We start from the raw sequence: 26,453 nt of genomic DNA, 5'->3' as shown, positions 1-26,453 counted from the left end.
TGCAGAGGGAGGGCGGGTGAAGGCTGTGAAAGGGCCACTTGTTACCACAGCTTGGACGGCGGCGGCGGCGATGGTGATGGTGGTGAAGCTCCTCCTCCCCACCCTCCTTCCCCCTCTCCTCCCCATCATGCTCTCTACCTTATTTACGTCAGACAACCCCCTCCTCTCCTCCTCTCCCCTCCTGTCTTCCTCCCTCCGTCTCACCTTCCCCTCTCTCTCTCCTCCTATCCACTCCCCTCCTTCCTCCGCAAGTCTTCTTCCTCCTCTCACTCTCCACCATCACCACCACCATTTCCACCACCACATTACTATCACCACTGTCACACGTGGAGGTGCCCCACCCGCCCACACAAACACCAACGTCCTCCCAAACACACACACACACTCACATACCACATACACGCACACCTGCTAGTGTACCACCTTTCCGTCCATACACACATACTCACACACCTGTACCACTAAATAGCTATACACAGCAAGAGGGGCGGGGAGCTGCACTGGGAAGGGAACCGCCTGAGGAATACGCCAACTCATTTATAATAATAATACTTTGGGGGAATACTAGTACAAAGAACCTTGTGTGTGTGTGTGTGTGTAAGTGTGTGTGTGTGTGTGTGTGTGTGTGTGTGTGTGTGTGTGAAAATACGAGCTGATATATAAGATAACTAGAGAAATAATAAGTGTATATTTTTAATGTAATATGAAGATGAATACGTGTATGTATGTGTATGAAGGAGAAAGATAAACATATGTATAAGTAAGGATGAATACGCGGATGCATGTTTTTTTCTTTATTCAACATTTCTGTGTAAGACATATAAGAACGAATATAGGTATCATTTCAATGCATATATGAATGATAAAAAAGTGTGGATACGAGAATGCACGAGGTGGTGTTTTTCTCATCATTGTGGAACACGTGTTAGCCTTATATTTGTTTTCTTTTACGACTTCTTATCAACACTTGTGATACGTTAATGAGTCACGTAACACCTGGGCACCTGAGTATCGCTGGAGTGCAAGGTCGAGCGGTGGCCTACACGAGCCGGCTCCTCCGGCAACTCAGAACCTGCTTATTAAGGCTGATTTATTTATTTTTATTTATTTATTTATTTACAGCACAGAGAGCAACTCAAGGGCAATAAAAAGATGTAAAAAAAAAAAGCCCGCTAACGGTTGCTCTCATATAGTGATGAATATAGAATGGCCTAAAGAGAGGTCAATTTCGGATGGAGAGGTGTCTTGATACACTCTTCTTGAAAGAGGTCAAGTCATAGGCAGGAGGAAATACAGACGAAGGAAGACTGTTCCAGAGCTTGGAGGCGAACATGACCAGGTGAAGGTTGAAGGTATTGGAAGGTGACGATGGTAAGTCTTGTGTAACACTTGGGAAGGAAGAATTTAGGGAACACTTACAGAATACTTAATAAGGCAAAATTTATGGAACATTTAACAAGATAGAACTTTGGAAACACTTAGAGAAGATAAAACTTATGTAACACTTGGGAAAGTAGAATTTATGGTACACTCAAAGACGTAGAACTTAGGGAATGTCCGTTGAAGGTAGAAACCTAGTTGAAGGGAGAACTTGGGGAACACTTAAGAAGGTAAAACTAATAGAACACGCGTTAAAAATAGAACTTAGAGGACATTTATGAAGATGGAATTTATAAATCGCCATCGTATAAGTTCTCTAAAGTTCTTTTAATTGTAAATATGTACAACTAAAGGCGTCTTCGTATTTCTTTATTAAGTTTTTAACTTGAAAATAGTTTTGTAAGCTCTTAAATGTAGATTTGCAGTAGAAATTATAACCCCCCTCAAATTTTAAGGGAAATATTAGCAAAACCTAAAATGCAGGGTATATAGAGCTAAACCAAGGTCTGAGAATGCATCAGTAATAAATCAATGTCTCAGAATAGTTATTGGCACACATCAACATCACATCAATTATTAGTCAATAGAAATAAAAAAAAATATACCCCCAACGTCCTCCACCTTTGTTGTAGTACTTCACTCTGGTCCGACATGTTTATTAGTTTAATTTCATCTTCTCACCTGGGTCTCTCTACGTCTGCCCTACTTCTACGATTCACGGATTAACACTCGGAAAAGAAATGGTACACACAAAACTCTAAGTAGTGTAACTTTGAGTCCATCTGAGTTCATGAATGCACAGTTATTGGTCCACTTTACTTTTATGAGGTGGTTTCTTAGCGGGGATACCAGAGCGCTTGTCAAAGGGAAATGAAGCTACAAACGGTATATAGAAAAGAGGCAGAAAAGAGGGTGTTATATATATCTAAGTTACTAACGGTACACTTGAAATCCATGGGTACAAGTGAGGTCTATTGGGTACATTAGAGGTTCGGTTTCTAGTTATTCACACACGCAAGGTTTCAAGGGCATAACACACACACACACACACACACACACACACACACACACACACACAAAGGCAGGCCACGGTCAAAAGACTAGACTACACGTGTGAGAATGCTAGCCCCTTCCAGTACTGTACACACACACACACACACACACACACACACACACACACACACACATTCGTTCCTTAAGTATATTTCCAAAAGGTGTGGATGAAAATATGCCTCCCCCCCCACTCTCTCTCTCTCTCTCTCTCTCTCTCTCTCTCTCTCTCTCTCTCTCTCTTTCAAAATTTAGTATTCACCGATCATTTAATTAAGACCAAGAATAACTTCATTTTTTTCTCCTCCTCCTCCTCCCCCTCCCGTGACGTTTTTAGCAGCCTGACCGACTCACGTACTCTCCTCCCCCCTCACCACCACTAGCACCACCTCCACCACTACCTCAATACACCACCACCCGCACAGCCAACACCTTCCCCTCACCTCCAGCACTATTTCCATCCAATCACTACTTCCGCTGCCTACCTGCACCACCAACACCAACACCACCATTTCTCAACACCACAATCATCACCACGATACTGGGTCACATCCGCCCTTCAGTTCATTTGTCGGTAATGTAATGTCATCTGAACACACCCACACACACACACACACACACACACATACAGGTTAAAAATAATACATATTCTCTCTCTCTCTCTCTCTCTCTCTCTCTCGGATCAGTCACTCAATTAGGCCACTTGTGCGTCCATGTCATAACTGATAAAGTGATAATGTTTCTTGCTAATCTGAGTCCACTTCGTACACACAGACACACACACACACACAAGCAGAGCAGAAAAAATGTACATGCTCTCTCTCTCTCTCTCTCTCTCTCTCTCTCTCTCTCTCTCTCTCTCTCTACGTGTAAGAAAGACCATGTGCGTGGGCATTCTCGTGTATACTTGTACGTGGCGTGTCTCACATACATACATACACCTCCCCCTCTCCCCTTCTTACCGGCAGCCCCTCCCTCCTCTCTCACCTTTCCCACCTGAAGCGTCAACAATGGCTAGGAGGAGGAAGAGGGTGCGTCATGGCCAGGGAGGGGGCAGGGAGGGGAGAAGGGCATGGTAAATTTTCACATCACGCTATAAATACATAAAACTAAGTCTTCGCAAACAGCTCAAGGAGAACGCCCGTCTGACATCCCCGCACTTTCGTAAGGATGGATAGGTCATGGTTAGGACGAGGAAAACGCACGAGGAAAACGCAAGGAATAGAAGTGCAAACAGAAGGGAGAGAAAAACATAAATGGCATGGCTGCTTTTGGTTATTTATTTCAGCACGTGACGTCATTCATGGTTTAAGTTACGTTGCCTGTTTCTACTGGTTGACACACACACACACACACACACACACACAGGATACTCTTCTGTTTAAAGCCCTCCAGCACCACCTTGACTTGCCCCGCCCACGTCATTTCACTTCATATCACACCCTTCACATCCCATCACCACCCTCCACCACCACTAGTCCTTATAACCTCAGTACCTTCACGTCGCTATTCGTAACTAATAGTACCATAAACTTCCCTGTTACTGTTACACGCACATGACCTCTCCCCTCCCTCCTTCCTCCTTCCTCGTCCCTTCCCACTGTCGTCACACACACACACACACACACACACAGACTGGTCCCGTTACCGTTCCCTTGTTACTGTTACTGGTGCCGTTATGCCTCGCCCCCGCACCGCCCCCTCAAGTCCTCCCTGGTTTGGCGTTTGATATTTACATTGCCTCGTCTGTGTGAATTTAACAAGCAACATTGAACGACGGGAGGGACGGGAAGAGGAGGGAGGGAAGGGGAGATTGAGAGGTTGGCAGTACTGAGCGCACTCCGTCAGCTGATGTGTTGGCATGCCTGCGCACCAATCAGCTGGTGGCTCTGTAGAGTGGACCGGGGAGGGAGGTGGGAGGAAGGGAGATATGAGGAGGAGGGGGGTAACGAGGGCTATTGAGGACCCAAGTGCAACAAGGAGTGGGAGGAGAGGCGCCGGAGGGGAGGGGAGGCACAAAAGAGAACTGTAGGAAGCTAGTTGCAAAGAAGGGGGGGTGAGGGAGCGGGAGGGAGAGCGTGAAGGAAGGGGAGGAGCCTGGCGAGAGTTCCCGGCCCGAGCAACGTCGTGTCCTTCCCGTTAGCCTGCTGGCGAAGGGCGACGAAATGAGTGGCCGTGGCGTTGCATCAGCGGGCGGCGGGCAGTGCGTGGCGAGGTAAACAAGAGTGGCCGTCTGTGGTGTGGCCGCCATGCACGTGATTGCCTCGCCACGTGGCTGGCCCTCACCACGTGCTCGGCTGGCCCCGCCCCTTCGCTGCGCTGGTGCCACCTCTGCGCACCCTGGTTTAGATGCCACGTTTCTTGGCTTCGGGCCATCGATCAAATGACTGCTGGCCTTCCCGTCTCTCTCTCTCTCTCTCTCTCATCCCCCCCTTCCCCCCTTACGTCATTCCGCCGCATATCAAAGGACCTGCAGCAAGGGTCGCCGCCGGCCATCCGTCTCCGCCGCCGCCGCCGTGCACGCCCCTAACTGTTCTGTTTTTGCCACGCAGCAAACACTGACGGCGGGTGAGTCGCTGCCGCCCGCGGGCTGCGGTGACGCACCGTGCGGGGCGCTGGCTGCATGGCGATGCAAGGCGTTCCCCGAGGCGAGGCACTGCACCCCGCCCCGCCCACGTGCACCCCACCTGACCTCCAGTTGGTCTCGTCTGACCTTTCACTCTCCTCACCTAACCTTTCTCTCGCCTCGCTTGGCAATCCCGGGAGTCGGCAACACCTCGGGGAGCGGACGGAATTTTAACACGCAAGCCTGTTGGACCTTGTCTGTGTGTGTGTGTGTGTCTTGGCGGCGGCGGTGGTGGGCGGCCTTACCCTCCCCAGCCGAACATCCCGGCCCCGCCCCGCCTCAGGGCCGCCCCTCGCCCCCACACACCTGCAGCGAGGGTAGAGCAGAGTCCCATTACACCTGAACCACAATTAGTTTATGAGAGAGAGAGAGAGCAGTCGTCCCTGTAGCCTGCGGTGCCTGGAGGGGTCAAAGCGAGCCAACAGGTGTGGCAGCAGCAGGTAGGTACTGACACAACCCCGGGCAGGCAGGTGTTCCCAAGGTCATGCACCAGGTAAGGACATCAAGGAAGGGAACGCTAGACGGTATGGTCAATAAAATGAGGATTTAATTGATAAGAACATCCTGGTGGTGGTAGATGATGTGGTAATAGTAGTAAATGTTGAAGTAGTGGTGGTGGTGGTGGTGGTAGTAGTAGTAGTAGTAGTATAGTGGTGGTGGTGGTGGTGGTGGTAGTAGTAGTAGTAGTAGTAGTAGTAGTAGTAGTAGTAGTAGTAGTGGTGGTGGTGGTAGTAGTAGTAGTGGTGGTGGTGGTGGTGGTGGTAGTAGTAGTAGTAGTAGTAGTAGTAGTAGTAGTAGTAGTAGTTGCTGTTGTTAATGTCATGAGAGAGAGAGAGAGAGAGAGAGAGAGAGAGAGAGAGAGAGAGAGAGAGCAGGCTTCACACCTGAGCAGCCAGCCCATGACCACCTGTCACCTGGACGACGAGAGGAAAGAAGAAAAAAATATGGAGGAGCTAAGGTGAGGTAACCAGCAGCAAAAAAAGAAAAAATAGAAGAAAAATTATGACAAAACAAGGAGGAAAGAAAACAAAAGAACTGAAAATGATGTAAATGATGAGGAAACAGAAGACAAAAGGATGATAAGAAAAATAATAGTAAGCTAAGTGTGCGGAGAGAGAGAGAGAGAGAGAGAGAGAGAGAGAGAGAGAGAGAGAGAGTCACCTGGCTATGATCTAGGTACTTTCATCTCTCCAATTACCCCCCACCCCTACCTTCCATATTTTTCTTTCCACGTATACGAAACGGTAATGGAGGAGGAGGAGGAGGAGGGAGCTAGACGGTATGGCTAGCACAGAGATCCGTGTTGGTGCTCTCTCTCTCTCTCTCTCTCTCTCTCGGCAGGGTGTCAGACAGTAGCTGGAGGGAAGGAGGCATTATTTGGAGTGATGAGAGGGAGGAGGAAGGGGAAGGATGTGTGGAGGAGGGAAGGGGAGAGCAGTGATGAGGATAGGAAGGTTGCAGGATTCCTCTCTCTCTCTCTCTCTACTGCATCACATGACGGTAGGGATGGAAGGAGGGAGAGGAAGAAGAGGAGGAAATATAGTGATAATGATGATGATGAACAGGAGGAGGAGGAGGATAATGTATACTGAAGGGGGGGATATGAGTCCTCACCTATCCCAACTCTCTCTCTCTCTCTCTCTCTCTCTCTCTCTCTCTCTCTCTCTCTCTCTCTCTCTCTCTCTCCTGCATCACAGGTGGGGATAGAAGGAGGGAGGGAGAGGAAGAAGAGGAGGAAATAGTGATAATGATGATGATGAACAGGAAGAGGAGGAGGAGGACAATGTATACTGAAGGGGGGGGGGGGATATGAGTCCTTACCTATCCCAACTCTCTCTCGCTCGCTCTCTCTCTACTGCATCACATGACGGTAGGGATGGAAGGAGGGAGAGGAAGAAGAGGAGGAAATAGATAGTGATAATGATGATGATGAACAGGAGGAAGAAGAGGAGGAGGAGGAGGAGGACAATGTATACTGAAGGGGGGGGGGGGGCTGAGTCCTTACCTATCCCAACTCTCTCTCTCTCTCTCTCTCTCGTCTCCTTTTTCACTATTAAATATGAACCCTATTACTGCTTTCCTATCCACTCCTCATCATCAACATCTTTACCATCCTTACAGCTGACGAGGGAACACAACATCCTTCCTACAGGGACCCTATTTTCGCCTCTCCTCCTCGGACTTTCGCCATGTTTAATAATTAGGTTAGGTTGGGTTGAAAAATCGGTGCATACGTGGAAGCGCCATCTCGTAGCCGTTTTCTCTGGCCCGTCAACGTTTTCTGAGTCTCGTCAACGTTTCAAGTTTTCTATGATGGCCGGCAGGTGTTCGAAGGGAATACTATGTTGATTTTTTTGGGGGGGGTCGGCTGATTGGAAAACTGTGCTGAACCGATAGAACTGAAGAGGGAAACATGTGTAGATTGTGTTATAGCAGCAGCAGCAGCAGTAGTAGTAGTAGTAGTAGTAGTAGTAGTAGTAGTAGTAGTAGTAGTAGTAGTAGTAGTAGTAGTAGAAGTTGCAGTAGTAGTAGTAAGCACACTGAACGGGTTAATAAAACGAAGGCTTTACAAATCATTAAAAAGTTACTAAAGTTGTGTATGGAAAAGGTAGCAGTAGTGGTAGTGTGGTGGTGGTGGTGGGTGGGGAATGAGGACTGGGTGAAGGGGAAACGGGGAGAAGGGTAGTGGTGGGGGAAGATAATGAGTTACATGATGGGAAAAGGGAGGGAACATGGAAGAGGAAAAACACAGGGAAAAAGGGAGAGGGAGATGGAGAGGAAAGGGGTATGAGAGGAGGGAGGGAGGGAGAAAGGGTGAGGAGGTGGTGCATAAGAGTGCTTGAGTATTGGTAATGGTGATGGTGATGGTGGTGGTGGTGGTGATGCTGGTGGTGAGGGGAGGGGAGGGGAGGGGAGGGGAGGTGTGTTTGAAGGGGGACTGATGAAGGCTGTGTGTGGGGGGGGGGGGGGGGAGCGTGGGGGTGAGGGTGCATACAGAATGAAGGGTGAGGAGGGAGGGAAAATGGGGAGAGGAAAAAAAAGGGGGGGAGAGAGTTAGGAGGGAAAAAAGAAAGTGAGGAGGGTCAGGGAGGGTGTGGCCGTGGGTTGTAAAATCCCAAGGGAAGTTTGAGGACAGGGGAAAATGAAGAAAAATGAGGATTATTTCATTATGGATGAGCAGAGAGGGGGGTGGGGTGTGGGACGAGAACGGGATAAGAGAAAGAGCAAAAGCAGGAGGAGGAGGAAGACCAGAGAAGCAATTGAAAGGGGAGGAGGAGGAGAAAAGAGAATACAGACGAGATGGAGAAAGGATAGGAGGAGGAGGAGTAGAGAACGGAGACGAGATAAGAGAAAGAGCAGGAGCAACAAGAGGAGGTGGAAGAAAAATAATAGGAAGAAGACGAGGAACGAAAAAAAAAAGGGGGGAAGGAGAAGGAAGATAAGGATTAAGGTCGATGAACACAACAAAGGGGATAAAGAAGGAAAAGAAGACGAGAAGGAAAAACAAATAAATAGATATGACAGTGATGCCAAATACATATCTGGAATTTTTTTTTTTTTTTTTTTTTTACGTCGCGGCCTATAGCGCCGGTAGGCTTTTTCCCGGTGGGGCCTGATGATCGGCCCAAGGCTTCTTCCCGGTGGGTCCTGATGGTCGGCCCAGCCCGTTCTGGCGCAGGCGAGTGTTTATAGTGGCGCCATCTTGCAGTGAAATAGAACAAGGTGGCGGAACAGGAAGAGGAAGAAGAGGAGGAGGAGGAGGAGGAGGAGGAGGGAGAGACAAGGGCGAGGGCAAATAGGACTACGACGACAACAACAACAACAACAACAACAACAACAACAACAACAACGACGACGACGAATTGGAGATAGGAGAGGGGGAGAGGAGGAAGAGGAGGAGGGGATGGAGGGAGGCAGATGACAACGAGAGGATAACGACCAGGAGGAGGAGGAGGAGGAAGGCAAATAGGGGAAAAATAGGAGTATGGGTGTTAATGGAAGGGGGGAAAGGAGAATGGAAGTGGAAAAAGAGGAGGAAAAGGAGGAGAAAAAAAGGAGTGAAGGGTGGAGGAAAAAGCAGAGAAAAAAGGAACGTATATGTGGAAGAGGAGGAGGGGAGAGTGGAATTAAGAAAGGAAGGGAAGGAGGAAAATAGGAAGGAAAAGGTGGAGGAGGAGGAGGAGGAGGGAGATAAGGAAGGCACAAAGAGGAAGTGGATGGTGTAGGTGGAAGAGAAGGAACAGGGGAAATGAGAGCGGAGGGTGGAAGGAAGAGAGAAAGAGAAAAGCAAAAGGGGAAATAAACGGTGGAAGTGGAGGAAAAAGGGAAAGAAATACGGAAGGAGGGAGAGAGGGCACGCAGGAAAAAAAGGAAAGTATAGGGAGGTGGAGGAGGAAGAAGGGAGAGGGTTGGGGGGGTGGAGGGCCGCAACACCAACCTGTTGTGGGGTCCAGCAGCGTGCTCCCCCAATCAATACGAACTCCACCTTCTGCGTGACAAGGGACAAGTGACCCACCCACCTCTCACCTCCACCCACCCACTCCACCCCCTACTCCTCTACCCACTTTCTCCACTTACTTCCACCCATTATCTCCTTCACTAACTCTTCTCGTCCATCCATCTCCATCCACCCACCCCCTCCTCCTCCTCCATTACCCAGTTTTTCCATATACCTCCACCCACTACCACCTCTAATCACCGCTCCTCATCTATCCACCTCCACCCACGCCTTCCACTTTCCTCAATCCTTCTCTACCCACTCACTCACTCACTCCTCCTCCATCTTCACTTACAGTACTTCCTATTCATTCTGCACAAATTATCACCTCCTCCTACTTTAATTTTTTTCTCCTTCTCCACCCACTTCCTCCTCCTTCAATTTCTTTTCCTCATATTCTTTTTCATCTTCACTTCCATTTATCCACTTTCTCCACCTACTACATCTCACCCACCCTCTCCACTAAAACTCACCTCTTCTTCTTCTTCCTCCTTCTTCATCTACCTTTCCTAAGTTTCCGTTTTTTTCGTGTGAATCCTACTCTTCTTCTTCCCTTTATGAATCTACAGCTTCCTTCTCCCTCTTTCTAGCTAGTTCTTCTATAGTCACCCCCATCCCATTATCTACTGCTTCCATTCTTCTGTACAATTTATTTCTCTCTCCTGGATTTCCTTCTCCAATGTTACCTCTCTTTCTCTTCCTCTCCTTTGTTCCTCCTTCACTCTCACGTCTCACCCTATTCTCGCTTTCTTTGCATGCCTGACTCTCCCTCGTCCCTCCTTCCTCAACTTCTCCTCTCTTCACTTCATTTGTCTAGATCAGAGGTCCTCAATCTTTTTTTCAGTGATGGCACCCTGAACTTATATAAACCCTTTTGTGGCACCCCTTTTTCACCCCCCCCCCCTCATATTAATTAATTAAAATTATTATCCATACTCAAACCAAAATCAACATACGGTACAGTACATGCCCAAACAGAACTCATCAGTCGAATTAGATTAACTTAAGTTATAAATGCAGACTAACAAAAATAATAAAAAAAGAATGATTCAAAATTTATGATGATCTTGTGGCACCCCTAGGCACTGTCCGTGGCACCCCAGGGTGCCGCGGCACCCAGTTTGAGAACCTCTGATCTAGATCTTCCTTCCTCCTCCTTCATTTCTCCTTTCCTCCCTTTCTCCATCTGCCTGGCTTTCCCTGCTTCATCCTTCCTCTTCATCTCCTTCCCTCACTTCACTTACCTGGGTCTTCCTTCCTCCTCCTCCTTCACCTCTCTCTCCCTCCTTTTCTCCACATGCCTGGCTTTCTCTGGTTCATCCTTCCTCAACCTCTCCTTCCTTCACTTCACTTACCTGGGTCTTCCTTCCTCCTCCTCCTTCACCTCTCCCTCCCTCCCTTTCTCCACATTCCTGGCTTTCCCGGGTTCATCCTCCTCACACTAATTGTACTTCGCCTTAATTTCATCAACGCAGTCAGAGCTCATATGCCTCATATCCCTCACAGCTTCAGGAATTTAAGAATATAGGAAAATTAGAGGCCAGTGCCAATTCCCTAAGAGATCTTCAAGGATAGATCAGTAAAAGGATAGGAATAGGAAGGGGAGGCAAGGTGGTATTAGGTAATTTACAAGCGCTGATCCGTGTAGCCAATGCCGACTGACCTCTTGCATCGTCACTTCATGTTCGTAAGGCAGAGAGAATGAAAAGTAAAAACGCAAAAATCCGACTTTCGAGTAGTGATTTACAAGGTGGATTTCCTCTCTTAACCCCTCCAATACCTGTGCTTGCTTGCTCTCCCCTCTCTTTCCCTCTCCCTCCCTTCCCCGCACACCAGCTGTCACGCAGACGCAACACCTCTCCTTCCCCACCTCTCCCCTCTCCCCCACCTCACCCCCTACCCTTCCTGTACCCCGCGCAACACCACCTGAATCAATGCAACAATTAGTATCGTTTTCTCTACCTAGCGGCCCCGGGAGGTCGTATTTTTAGCCAGTTCTCATGTCCCCTTCTTCAGTTCACTTTTTTGTATCGCGCCTCCTTTCACCTCTTTGTCAGGATGTTGTAGTACTCCCCTCGCTTCATTCACAGTCTACTTTCAGCTGCACCAACCTACACGTATCCCCCCGCCCCCCTTTGCCTCCCACCCTCCTCCTTACCAGCCCTCCCTTACTTCAATATCATACCCATTTTCTCTCGCAGATCATAGTTTCCGCCAATACTATAAAAAAAAAAAAAACGACGCCAGAAGTAGAGCGAACGTCGGTACACCTTACTACGTATATACAAGCACACTCGACACGTAACATTACAACCAATGAGACGCCCCTCTTATCACAGCAATGGCGATAGAGAGATAAGGTCAATGAAGTCTGCAGCAGTGTTTGGCGGTGGTGGTGGTCGCGGCGGTGTGGGAGGGGAGTGAAGGCAGCCTGAGGGAGGGAGAGCACGAGAGGGCGGCCTCCTCCTCCTCCTCCTCCTCGGGATATATCATTGATCGGCCGTGTACGCTGCTGAGCTACGCATGACCATTCACGGGGCGCCTAGACACACCATGCCCGGACTGCACAATCACTCGCGACTGTCTGCCTTCTTTTGGTACCGTCTGGTGCTGGTTAGGGGCTCCGAATGCTACAACTACTCTTGCCTCTTTTCTCTTTTGCCAGGGTCAGGGGCTTGCTAGATACTCACACAACTACAATCAAAATTTATATGCCTTGATAAAACTAGCTGCTAGGGTTATGACATGAATATTAGCTATATCAAGAAGTATATTTAGCGTTCTATAGGACTGAAGTTATCCTGAGGTCTACGGGTCTAACCTAGCCTGTTACCTACTGCTATCCCCCTACGAGTGATTTTGCATAGAAACGTCACTGCACTTTGTTTTCCCAAGGTATAACAAATACTATAAGGCGTGGTGCATTATACCATGACCTAGGCCACTGATACCCCAATCAAAGCGGCCCAGCAGTGTTAACTTTTACTATTGCCTAGACAGTGATCTCATTGGTGTGCTTATCACCCTCGGCGGGGCCTGCGTGGGCGGCCGATGACAGGTACCTGCTGCTGCTGCTGCTGCTAGGCGTGAATACTCTAACGTTGCAGCGTTTCTTCCCACGCTGGCATATGATACGAGGTCGTTTATAGACAGCTCAGGAGCACACACACCTATCTACCCCCGGGTTCGGCCATACCGGATGTTAGTAAGCCACACAGGAAGGATGGAAAAATTGGGATAGCCCAGGCCAGGCAGGCGAGGCGAGGCGCCGGCACGTGTCTCAGCGGCCGCCACCCCGGCCCAATGTCATGGCGTGAAATACCTACGCCCTGCCTATAATGTCAAACATCACCGCCTGTCCCCTCGCCTAAGCCACTAGGTCCATTGTCTAGGCCCAGATTTCCCTTGTTGGCTATTTAAGAGTTACATATCTAAAGCTCACGTCCCTGTAGAGAAAGCGGCCAGCTCTCTAGATTTAGCACGAAGCTGCCGTGGGTCGAGTACTCCCTTGAACCTATAAGGGTTAGGTCACATGACAAACGTTTGGGCTGCCCCCGGCCCCCTACGCTGCCCTACGCCACAGCCATCACCACACACTCAAGCATCACCATTCAGTCAACGATGCCATCATATTCGCAGCTAAAAATAAATAGCAGCAAGCCCAGATCTGATATTTGTAAACAAACTCCACATTTGCAACAGAGCCGGTGTTGGCCCGTCAAATACCTACCCCCTCCTGAAATACCGACCCCGCCACCTCCACCCTTACCTTTACACGACTCCTCTTGTTGCTCCAGGAATTTCGCAGCATCTAGCAGGAGTTCAAGGCTCATCTCTTCTTCCCCTTAACGATATGGTCACTGTACACACCCCGCACGAGCGAAATAACCGAGAAATTGGGAGTTTTAGGCGGGTGAAAATGGCGCGACGGGATCAAAACAGCGAGCCCAGCACTCGCCTCACTCGCGGCGTGAAATAACGAACCCACGTGTCTGCCGCGGCGGGCTTCACATCGCGATTTTTACCCTCACTTTTTCATTCCTCCAGGACTCACTTCCTGACGATTCTTGGCGTGAATCTGGGATTATTGCTTGTCCACTCCTTATTTTTGACCTGAGAGGTGTCTTGGGGGCTCTGGGCACTGTGTAATAGAGGAAGGTGTCCACGCCCAATATCAACAAGACTCAGATGTCGCGTCGCGGGCGGCCAACAACACGAGGATTCAGCCAATCACCGTCGACCAGGATGACGTAAGGGGCGTGGCTTGCCTGGCCCCGCCCACCCACCGCCGCGCCACGGAACAAGTATTGAACGCTGAAAGTTAACTTTAGATTATCGTCGTTTTTCTCATATTCGGACCCCAAAACTATATGCTGACCTTAGCGTGAGCCACGATTAATTACGCCTATACAGAATGAAGTTGGGTCATCGGCCTGGAGGGTGTGTAAGGCCCTCTCAATGGCTTATCTCCGCTGTGTCAAAATCGATGCGCCATCAACACATGGAAGCATTGTGTTGGAAGTGCCAAACGTTTCTTGCACCCGAATAAGACATTTCCGTCCATTCAGCGTGACACACGATCGCAACCCCGCTGAAAATGCAGGGAATGATGAGCAAATGTAAGTGACGGACCCTGAAAATAAGACTGAACCCTAAAATCAAACAGGTTGTCCTGGAGTAGCGGCAACTGCTCGTGACGTCATGGGAAGCGTGGCCAGCTATCACGTGGAGGTGTATCATGTGGAGGGTGGCGGGGGTGGGCCGCTACCAGCCTCTACCCAACTATTCTCACTTAAAACCCAGCTCTAGTATACCCTAAGCTAACTCTTCGCCACACAAAGTCACCCTCAAACAAGCACGGAAGGTTTTAAGACGGTAGTAAAACGGCCTATGTGTTGTGTAGCGGCCGGGAGTCTGTCTGCGTGCTCTCCCCCCTTCCTCTCCCCGCCTTCCCCACAGCAAGCTTCCACGGGTTCTTTGTCACCCACACTGGATTTACCCACCGAACCTTACCTGTCTGTGCCTCCTGGACTGTTCGACGTGGCTAGCGGAGCAATGCAGTCACGCCCTTCCTAATTACGTGCTATATTACACCCGAATGCTCTCACAAAAGGCGACTTGCCGAGGTTCAATAACTATGCTAGGCTACTGGTTAACATTAATAATGATGGTATGCATGTTATTAAACCCGAAAGCTCTCATAAAAAGACGACGTGGCGGGGTTAGATTAAAACTTGTTAGGCCTATAGCTACTGGTCGATCTAAATGATGGTGTGCCTTTGCCTCTTTTATTTATCTATTTTTAACCTCAGCATCGTGACCGATTTAGCGCAGTCCTCGGTGTAGTGTATGCTTGATTTAGTTATGGTCGTCTTGGTAACCTGAGCCTGCTGAGTCAAATAGTACTGTGTAACGCGGCTGACCGTGGGTGTGACGACTCGCCTTTGTTGTTGATGATGATGATTATCTTTTTAAAGGTTGCGGTGGTGATGTAACAATAGTAGTAATAGGAGCAGCAGCAGTAGTGGTTATGGCAGTAGTATTAACAGCAGCAGCAGAAATAGTAGTAGTAGTAGTAGCAGCAGCAGAAATAGTAGTAGTAGTTGTAGTAGCAGCAGTAGAGAGTAGCCTGGTAGTTGTAGCAATAGCAGAAATAGTAGTGGTAGTAGTAGTAATAGAAGCAGCAGCAGAAAGAGAAGTGGCAGTAACACCAGCAGCCTGTCATCTAATCTGGTTGTCCTTCACCATAGTAACCACACCTGACCCATAATATCAAACCACGAAAAAAAAAAGATAAAAAGGGAAACGAAAGATAAAGCGTGACGGTATACATTTTACTGAGCCCATTATTTGCGGTTTCCTCTGAGGGGAGTAAAATGCTATCATTCCACAGGTTATGATAAGAGCCGTCCCTGTATGATTTGGACCCAGATCAAGGGATACAACCCACCACAGACATTGTAATACCGGAGTGAGAGTTGTGACAAGAGACGTGACTGCGGAAAAATCAGTTAGAGGGACTAGAAAAGTTATCCGTGTGTTAGTGAGTCAACTATAATCTTGTGGCCAGAAGATGAACAGTAACTTGAAATACTGATGCGCAAGACCACTGTGGTTTGTAGGCCTCGCTCGTGTCAAGTATGCAGTACCTACGTGTGCGTGTAACAAAGACGTGACGGCGGTTCTCCCGAGTCAAGAGGGATGTGTGTTATTAATCGTGGAGTTTGTGAGGGGCTGATAGGCTCCTCCTCGGTCTTGGAGTCACTGGAATGAGAACACTGTAAACAGCACCACCACCGCTCTTTAGATAAACCAGAAACATACAATACTCCCTCTCCCCTCAGCCGTCACGTCCCCACCAAGACCCGTTTCATTTCTTCCTCTCTCTCCCTTCTCTTGTGTTTCTTGCAATAATAAGCAAAATCATACAATACAGCGCGATTTCTCACTTCAGATAGTCCTTTCTCTTTCGTTCTCAAGTCCCATTCACCCCCTCCCCTTCCCATCCTCTCTCTCTCCCCTGTGTTTCCTTCTCAAATAGATAGGCCTTCCTCTTTCTTCTCTTTCACGTCCGCGCGGCTCCATCTACCAAGGCCTTGCATCAAATCTCTCTCCCTCCCCCCTTGTGTTTCCCCCCCTTGATAGATCATTCTCCCTCCTCCCTCCTGCCTTCCACGTCCACACGGTCATCCGCCGCTTGGTCCGCCGTCCTAGCCTGCACGGACGGTCAGAGGCACAGCGCTTGGTCTGGCTTGGCTTGGCTGGTTAGTGAGGACCGATTCCATTCCTTTGTTATTGTCTGATACGATGGTGTTGTATTGCTCATTCATACACAGTTTCTTACAACGCCCATTCTTGCTCAATAATGACTCACTCACTCACTCCCACACTCACTTCCGGTCTCAGATAAAAGAGATATTGACGTGTAGCATTACAAGCTTATTACACACTACTCGTACAAGTTACAACGCATTAATCTGTAGCTTTTAGATAAGTTAATGATCTGAGTTGATTTAATTAGTGTACATATAGATGTAATACAAATACACGGGGAATCTGATTGAAGCCTTGGAGTGAGAAAAAAAAAAAAACCAGCGAAAAATAAAATTATACGTATGTCAAATTCGGATGCAAAACATTGGCTTAAAAACTTATGAAATTTAGTTGTTAAAAATGCAGGGAAGGACACGGGATGATGATATAGGTATATTATAGTGTATACATAACAAATAAACTAATCTAATCTAATCTTACCAAGTGATAAATCTGTCATTACACAAGTCAAAGGCCCGTTCCCCCTTTTTAGGGGGTAAATCCGAAAAAAGAAGAAAGAAGAAGAAGTCAGAAAAAAATATACTGCTTTCAGTGATGAAGGTGTGAAATTATACAGATTAAATGACCCAACAGACAGAAGTATCGAGAATTACTTGTTATGAAGTTCCTACCGCAGACTTTGCAGTGTTCAAGGTTTGATGTCTGGGCTTTTGAAATCCTGAATAACCAGAACATTTTCTTTCAACCATCAACTTACTGGACTGATCATCCTGAGTGGGTAAAATGAGAGGACTGTGTTTGATTTTCCCCACACTCAGTGACGCAACAGCAGAAGCGTGACATCACTGTTTTCACAAGAAGCAGTCACCAAGCCCCAGTAGACGCCTAGAAAATATGAGGGAACACATTTCCGTCTTGCCTTGTCACTTCAAAACAAACGTCATCGGCGTGCACGTGCGGCACGACACCTGATAAGACCCAGACCGCCGCGATGGCCTGCAACGTCAATGTAAACAATCTTTATAGAGAAAGTGTGTGGAATTTTAATGTAAAAAAAGCATGATGAGTATTGAGACTATGCAGGAAATAACTGGCAAACAGATACAGGCACCACAAACTCAAGGGCTATTACTACGGATGTGAGCACCAAGGCCACGCGGAGCTATAGCGTGCTCCATTTATTAAAAAAAACAAACAAAAAAAAAAAAACAGTAGAGTACATTAATAAGGTCGAGTTTTAAATATTATAAAAAAGAACTATGTTGAAAAGATGATAACAATAATACAAGAAAAATCTTGAACTTGGCAACTGAAAATAAGTTGAAGTTGTCATGCCCAGTAGTAGGCGTAGGGTAGGGTAGTAGCAGGGTAGGCGGTGGCGTAGGTGGTAGCGTACTGGGCCCACATTCACTGCGTGATGGACGACGCGGATTCGAATCCCCACGCTACCACTCGGATTTTTCAGTCACCGCCGAGTGGCTTAAAACTACCCACATGCTGTCCTGAAGACCACCCATCAACCCGGACTCTAGAGGAAGCCGTCCAAGCGAATCAAGAACGAGTTCCGGGGGGCAGCATGAGCCAATGCAAGATGGCGCCACTATAAACACTCGCCTGCGCCAGAACGGGCTGGGCCGATCATCAGGCCCCACCTGGAAGAAGCCTTGGGCCGACCATCAGGCCCCTCCGGGAAGATGCCTACCGGCGCAATAGGCAATCAACGTAAAAAAAAAAAAAAAAAAAAAGTTAGAACATGTGCGGTTAAAAGATATCAAACAGGAAAGAAAATTTATACACGGGTGGGGAAGATAAACAGTGATAAGGCACTTTGCTGCGTGTCGGTCATTCTTGGGTTTGTGTTCACGTAACTGACGTAATAAATCTCGGCGGCTTATTATGTGTAAGGAATGACGTGAAGAAAACTAATAAGGAAGAAGTGAAGTTAACAGTCATGATGCTATATTACGAGTATCTCGAAAATATATAACATTTTTTTAAATAAATATATGTATAAAATGACTGGCTTAATTAACATATAGACGGCGTGACGTGAAGAAAAGTAACAATTTAAGAAGTAAGAAGTGAAGTTAATAATATTCACGGTACTAAATTACGGGCATTTCGAGTATAAATAACATTCTTAAAAATAGACGAAAAAAATCTGGGGTCTCACACACACACACACACACACACACACACACACACACACACATTTTTCCCTCATTCCTCTAAACCCACACCGCCCTCTCCCTTTCCTAACGCCCAACTGGACAGTCAACCTCCCCCTCCAGGGCCTCCTTCACCGCCGCCGCAGCCGCCTCCTCCTCCTCCTCCACCGCCGCCGCCGCTGCCATCGCCACCATGGACGTGAAGGCCGAAGTTGTCTTATTGATCTTCACCCTTAACTGCGTCACCCTGGTACTGTGTGGCGCCTGCGGTAGCGTGTGTGTGTGTGTGCGTGTGTGTGTGTTGGCTGTGATGACGTGATGCGTGCATGTAGTGTGGTCTTCTGTGCATGTGTGTGTGTCTGTATACGTGTGTGTAGGGGGCGGGAGTGCGTAGGTGGGTGCAAATATACTGCTGATGAAATGTTATAATTCTTCGACGTAACGATATCTTGTGAATTCTTCTTCTTCTTCTTCTTCTAATGTCCTTGTTCTTTGTCTTCATCTACTGCATTCCTCCTCCTCCTCCTCCTCCTCCTCTTCCTCCTTCTTCTTCTTCTTCTTCCAGATTCTCCTGGGTCAAGACTTAATTCGATTTCGCCTGTGTCAAGATCGGTTTACAGACTACCCGGCTTGCATCACCAACAGAGTCACCACTATCACCGATCTCATCATCACCGATAACACCACCATCACCACCACCACCCCTACTACAACCACTACGAGTACTCCCATCAACCACAACAATACCGTCCCAATCTCTACCACCATCACCACAACCACATTCAGCTTCCACATCACTAATATCCTCCCTCTTCGAAGACAATCACCACCACTATCACCATCACAACACTACCACCAATATTTATCACCACGGGAGCTTCCTCACCAATTACTATTACCACCATTACTACCAATAAAAGAGAGGGAGAATGCACCACTTACCCCATCATCACTATCACCACCACCATCACCAGCATCGTCAGGGCGTTACGGAGACATGGTTGATGATGACAAGAACGAGGAGGAGGACCTGGCGAAGGAGGTGAAGACTTGCGGCCTGGTCATCATTGCCACCTTCGTCTCCACCTCCGTAGCCTCATCACAAGTGCTAGGCAGGTGGATAGACAGGTAGGTATTTAGGTTGTGTAGTAGTAGTTATGGTAGTAGTAGTAGTAGTAGTAGACCAACTATTTAACGAACTCACTATTTAACTAACTAATCAACTATCCTACGAACTAACTAACTAGCTAACTAACTAACTTACAAATTAACTAACCATCCAACTTGCTAACTAACTAACTAACTAACTAACCTAACTGACTAACAAATTTACTGTCCAAATTACTGACTAGCTGACTAACTAACTAAGTAACTTACTAACCTAACAAACAAACTTACCAACAAACTAATTAACCACCGAACTATCAAAATAAACAACAAAATAGCAAAGTAAATATAGGAAAAGGAATTTATTAAAGATCCCCTACCAGCGAGGCCTTACTGGTATGCATGGGCGAAGGGGAGAGGAGAGCGTGCATGAGCTTTTATTTCCCTTTTTTTTCTCTTTTTTTTAGGGGGAGTGAAGCGGGGAGCGAATGGCCCTTTGAACAAAAAAAAAAGAGGTTAGGGGGTCTCTGCGCCGGACAGACAGTGGGAAAAAAGTTGCACCATGAAATCCGAACTCCAATTTCAGTTCTGAAGTCTTGTGGTACTCTCTCTCTCTCTCTCTCTCTCTCTCTCTCTCTCTCTCTCTCTCTCAAAACGTTTACGGGGCATAGGAGGGGGAGAAAGAAAAGGAAAGAGAGAAAGAATGAGGTGCAGGAGGAAAAGAGTAAGAAAAGGAAGCTGAATGTAGGCTACGTAAAAATGAAGGCGCTGGAAGGAGACGAAAAAATAAGTGAAGTGAAAGATGAATGAAAAATAGAAGGAAGGAAAAACAGAAAATGACTTGGAAAAAAACGAAGACAGCCAATTCATGCGTTAGAAAACGAATACGATGCTCAAATGAATGAATGAATGAATGGATATAAGAATTAACGAATGAATGGGGAAGTATAGCTACATGAGTAAACTAAAGGATAGGGATAAATTAATGAATGCACTGGAGAAATATTAACAGTTATTGAGGGAACCGATAAGAAAAAATCAAAACAAAAAGAAAAAAAATGGCTGAAAGAACGAACAGATGACGAAAAAAATAGTAACAAATCAGTAATAATCGTAAAATAAAAAAAATAACAAACACGAAAAGGAAAAAGAAAAAACAAACAAACAAACAGAAAACAAAGTCGAGACATAACCAACTAATGAATGTATAAACAAAAGACTTTAAAATACATTAATACTCACTAAATAAGAAGACAAAAAAAAAAAAACGAAGAGGGGGGAAAAACAAAACAAACTAGAAACGCACAAACAAAACACCACAAACAGACACACAAAGCAAACAAACACACACAAAAAATAACAAACTAACAACACCTGTGTACCTAAAATCAACTCTCCTGAAGGTGGTCTTGCCGAACTGTGACCTTTTTCCCTCTGACGGGCGTGGTGGCGTGGGCGGCGTGCGGGCTCCTGGTCACCGCGGCGCCCTCCCTCCCCCTCTACCTCTGGCTCGTGGGGGCAGCTATTGGTGGCTCCTCGGGGGGCTTCGTCACTCTCAGGGTAAGTCGAAGTAGCTCCCTCTGTCGACCTTTACATCTTTTTTCAGGTTCTGAGTTACGGTGTGGTTCCTGCTGTGTGGTGATTGTAGAGTTATATTCTTTTATGTTTTTGCTTTCTTTCGTTGTTTGGCTAATTATATACTTGATTCGTTCATATAGTCATTCATTCTTTCTTTCTTTTCTCTTATTCCATTTGTCAATCTCTATCTATTCGTCTATATATTTTACTTTTTTCCGTACTTTACTACCTCTACATTTCTTCTTTTTTTTTTTTTTTGGTGGGGGGGGGGGGAGGGGGAGGGAGGGAAAAGAAGTGAACTATAGAGTTTGTCTTGATGTTTTTTTGATGAAGCTTAACTATTTTCTTCTTTTTGGGGGATGATTTTTATTTCTTCCATCTCCGCATATCAGTCTGCCCGCCAGCCTGTCCGCTTGCGTGTTTGCTTGTCTGTCTGCCTAGCTGTCTGGTCTTCTTTGTTCATATGTGTGCTTATTGTCTGTCGCTGTCCGCCTGCCCCCCCCTCTCTCTCTCTCTCTCTCTCTCTCTCTCTCTCTCTCTCTCTCACACACACACACACACACACACACACACACACACATATATATATATATATATATATATATATATATATATATATATATATATATATATAGATATATATATATATATATATATATATATATATATATATATATATATATATATATATATATATATATATATATATATCAATAGCTAATCATACACAACGATATACAAGAACACCAACACAATATGCAAAAATTCTTCGACACTAAACCTTCTTCAACATTAAACATCCTCGGTCTATCCTTAACCCAAAATCTTAACTGGAAACTTCACATCTCCTCTCTCACTAAATTAGCTTCCTCGAGGTTGGGCGTTCTGTATCGTCTCCGCCAGTTCTTCTCCCCCGCACAGTTGCTATCCATATATTAGAGGTTTTGTCCGCCCTCGTATGCATCTTGTAGCGGCAGCCTAGGCCGCTACAGAGAAAACCAAACATTTCTGTTTGTTAGGTTTTCTAGACAGCATACGTTATAGCTGGTATAACGCCGTGTGATTCCGTTAAGGCCGTCTTGTAGGATCAGTGAAACAACTGGTATCCTGGTGGTGACTCCATTGACAAGCGAAGTTAGTTAGTTAGTTAAAGGTTTATTGCACATAAATCGCATACATTACATGATAAAAAAAATAAATAAATAAAAAACATATACACTATTATATGCAAAGCGGGCACCAGCCCGCCGGTGAGGGAATCAGAGTGTCGGTGTGGGCGCTGTGCTGCTCACAGACTTCCTCCTGTGGTGGTGAGCGTGTTGCGGACAAATCGTTTTTCGTTTAAAGGTTTATTGTACAAAAGATATACAAATACATATACTACAATAAAAAAATATATATACATACATTTGTTATGGCATCAGCCAGCCGGTGTTTGCTTGGTCAGGTGCGCCTCATGTGGGTGTGGTGGCGGTGACGCATCTGTGTTCTTCGTCACTATGGGTGCGAGGAAGGGGTGACGGGTCATCGGGGTGGAGGTGCCGCCCTGAGCACCTCGAGCAGCAGGTCTGGTGGCGAGCGCTGGACCAGGAGGGCAGCCTTGACCTCCCGGCTGCTCAGCAGGCCGCCGGGTGCAGGCTGGGTGCTGACCTGATTCGCGCGGTGGCCGGGCACGACAGCAGATAGTGCACCAGCGGGAGGCGGCTGTGTCTGCCGCAGTGGGCACACTCCTGCCCCTGGAAACCGTCCTGGAGCTGCTCCCTGGTGCTGTAGCCCAGCCTGACACGCTGCAGCAGAACACCGTCTGCCCTGGGATGCTGCTGGGCGTCATCCAGGGGGTGGTAGCCGGTGGCGATGGAGTACCACGCCGCCTGCTTCTTCCAGCCTTCTAGCTCCCGGTGGCTCTGATGCGCCTGCCAGGATGCAGCGTGCCTCGCCTCAGCCTTGGTCTGCTGCAGGCTGAGCGGCACTCGTCTGGTGATTGTGGGGCCCGCAGCGGCCCTCTTGGCGGCCTCGTCCGCAGCCTCGTTCCCGCGTACCCCCACGTGGCTGGGGATCCAGTGGAGCCTGACGCACTTTCCCTGCGCGGCGAGGCTCTGCAGGCTGCCAAGCACGGAAGTGACGAGGCCCACGTTGTCGGTGACGCGCGGACGCTGCAGGGCTTCCAGCCCCGCCCGGGAGTCTGTGTGTATGACGACGGTCAACTCCGGGCGGGCCTGGGCGTGTTCCAGGGCGAGGAGGAGGGCGGCCAGCTCCGTCTGGAGGGTAGAGCAGTGGTCAGCCGTCCTACACAAGAGCCTCGTCTCTCCGGTGATGGCAGCAGCGCCCGTTCTGCCGCTCACCGGGTCCACCGAGCCGTCCGTGTAGTAGACGGCGCTGCCTGGCTCGGTGACCTGCGCCATGGACATAAGGGCGCGCTGCCGCAGCTCCTGGGTGATGCAGAGGGCCTTGCTTGCTGGCATCGGCGTGGCGGTGAAGGGAGCGATGGACGGTTCCCACGGGGGCGGGGGGTGGAAGGAGGGAGCGGGGACATCGGCCTCCCGCCACCAGCCGAGTGTGCGGGTGAGTCCGTGGACGGCTGAGGTGGTGTGGATGAGCCACGTGTTGTTTCGGAGCACCTCCCTGCCTTGTGCCATGGCCGTCCGCAGTCTCCGCTGCGCCACGCCCTCCTTGTCTCGGAGGAGGATCCTGGCCACGCTGCAGGCGACGACGTACTCCACCCTGGAGGCGAGGGGCACCAGTCCGGCTTCGCTCTGCATCACGCACGCGCTGCACCATCTCGGCGCCCCCAGCATGACCCTCAGGGCGGAGTTCTGTGCGACCTCGAGTTTCTTTTGTTGGCTGTAGGAGAGGGAGACGAGGACAGGGGCGCAGTAGTCCACCAGGGGCCGTACTGCCTGCACATAGAAGAGGCGCAGGACGGAGAACACCAGGCCTCGTCATCGCCCTCATGACGTTGAGCCTGGCGCGGAGTCTCTCACCCACGTAGCTGGCTTGGGTGGTGAAGGACAGTCGTGAGTCCAGCCACACTCCGAGGTACAGGTACCTGTTGACCCACTCTAACCCTATGCCCTGGGCCTGCAGTTGACCGGCTGGAGTGGCTGCCCTGATTGCCATGGCCCGGGACTTTTGTGCCGAGATCTTGAGGCCGAGTGCCTCGCACTTCTCGGTGATAAGGTCCAGGGCCTGCTGAGCTTTGTCCATCCTGTTGCCCCGTCCCGTGACAACAAGAGCAAGGTCGTCAGCGTAGCTCAGCAGCACGGTGCCCTCACGGAACGGCAGTGCCACCAGCTGCTCCATGAGGATGTTGAATAGGAACGGGCTGAGGATGCCGCCCTGTGGAGTCCCGTTCTCAAGCTCCCTGAAGCTGGACTTGTGGCCCTGAAACCTGACCCGAGCGGACAAATTTATTTCCTAGAATATACATGTTTTTATGAACGGCGATTGGTTATTTACAGAAGTTCGTATGCGCTAATATTTACAGTAATGGCTTTATGGTGATGTAGTTTCAGTATGTTAATGTTTGTAATAATAGGAGTGATTGTATACATATATTTACATGTAGTGACTTGCAGTCTGATGAATATATAGACAAAATATTACAGTGTGATGAGAGTGGAAGAAGAGAAAGAGGACAAGGTGATCTACAGGGCAGACTGAAGAAATGAAAGTGGAGGAAACGAGAAAGAAAATGATGTGTTTAATGGGTCACTACAATTTCACGTATGGGGGTGCTCCACTCACACAGCTCTCCTGGACAGAGTGGAGTAAGGCTCTTCGTCTCATCAGCTCGCCTCCTCTTAATGATAGTCTTCTACCTCTTAAATTCCGCCGCCATGTTGCCTCTCTTTCCATGTTCTATCGATATTTTCACTCTGACTGCTCTTCTGAACTTGCTAACTGCATGCCTTCCCCCCCTCCCGCACTCGACTGTCCATTCTAGCTCATCCCTATACTGTCCAAACCCCTTATGCAAGAGTTAACCAGCGGTGGCTGAGTGGTAGCGTGCTGGGCCCACATTCACCGCGTGATGGACGACGCGGGTTCGAATCCCCACGCTACCACCTCGGATTTTTCAGTCACCGCCGAGTGGCTTAAAACTACCCACATGCTGTCCAGAAGCCCACCCATCACCCGGACTCTAGAGGAAACCGTCCAAGTGAATCAAGAACGAAAGAACGAGTTCCGGGGGGCAGCACGAGCCAAGAGAAGATGGCGCCACTGTAAACACTTGCCTGCACCATGACGGGCTGGGGCCGACTACCATCCAGGCCCCTCAAGAGAGCCTACCGGCGCTATAGGCGTACACGTAAAAAAAAAAAAAAAAAAAAAAAAAAAAAAAAAAAAACACTGGTAAACTCTGGAACGGCCTTTCTTCGTCTGCATTTCCTCCGACCTATGACTTGACCTCTTTCAAGAAGAGTGTATCAAGACACCTCTCCACCCCAAATTGATCTCTCTTTTGGCCACTCTTTACTTTTGTCTGTTGTGGGAGCGGTGAGTAGCGGGCTTTTTTCTACACTCTTTTTGTTGCCCTTGATCCGTCTCCTTTGTTGAAAAAATAATAAATAAATAAATAAACAGCAGCTCAATATCTATTCTAGCTATGACTACAGCCTATTAATGCTTACCACATCCACCCCCGCTGCCAAACATGACGGCCTGTTAATCACATTACTCTTGACCATAGCTGGGCGTTATCGCGGTAAGTTATCGCGATACTTTATCGCTGATAACAAAATCGGGTTATCAGCCATTCGGTACTTATTTAAATGTATATCGGTATCTTCGTTACTTTTGTAACCAAACTAGCGATAATCGCTACTTTTTTCCGCCTCAGAAAAAAATGTTGTCTCCTCCCTACTGCGCATGCGTGGCCCGAGCGCCCGGTGTTGTATGAAAAAACTTCGGGGTATGAAATATCTTCGGTGAAGAGATTTCATACTTAGATCATCAACATTAAAACACTAGGTTATTTTTTTCTGTTAGACTCAAAATCAATATATCAAAGAGAAAAAACATTTAACTTTGCCCCAAAAATGATTATTCACTGGCTCAAATTTGATATTCCATATTCGTTTGTGAGCATGCCATGGTATTGAAGGCACCCGGTGTTGTGTTATTTGGTGTCCCATCGTCAAAAGCTGGCGCTTTTGTTTACAAACACTGGTCTCTCGTGAACTACGCATGTTCAGACCAGTAAGCGTAGCCCTGTACAGTCTCACAAAGCTTTTTAACACATTAAGAGTAGTTGCTGGATGGCTGAATAAGA

The 26,453-nt window shown here is 47.9% G+C and overlaps 2 protein-coding genes across 2 annotated transcripts in view; both read right to left on the bottom strand.

Moving 5' to 3' along the window:
• Positions 1-13,563, bottom strand: part of LOC126999719 (max-binding protein MNT-like) — a 36,523-nt gene extending 22,960 nt beyond the window's left edge. The window contains exon 1 of the mRNA XM_050862517.1: positions 13,324-13,563. Within this exon, the coding sequence (XP_050718474.1) occupies positions 13,324-13,387 (64 nt within the window). The 5' untranslated portion in view covers positions 13,388-13,563. The remainder of the gene's footprint in view (positions 1-13,323) is intronic.
• A 9,234-nt stretch (positions 13,564-22,797) lies between these two features.
• LOC126998207 (uncharacterized) lies at positions 22,798-25,312 on the bottom strand. Its single transcript, XM_050859685.1, has 3 exons — positions 25,290-25,312; positions 24,167-24,569; positions 22,798-24,078 (listed from the first exon to the last, which is right to left on the bottom strand). Exons 1-3 carry the CDS (start codon positions 25,310-25,312, stop codon positions 22,798-22,800), a joined length of 1,707 nt encoding a protein of 568 aa, XP_050715642.1.
• Positions 25,313-26,453: the final 1,141 nt, after the last annotated feature.

This window comes from Eriocheir sinensis, chromosome 2 (genome assembly GCF_024679095.1).
Source record: "Eriocheir sinensis breed Jianghai 21 chromosome 2, ASM2467909v1, whole genome shotgun sequence".
Lineage (NCBI taxonomy): Eukaryota > Metazoa > Arthropoda > Malacostraca > Decapoda > Varunidae > Eriocheir > Eriocheir sinensis.
Note: the sequence above shows the minus strand (reverse complement) of the source record. Positions and strands in the feature narration are given on the sequence as shown.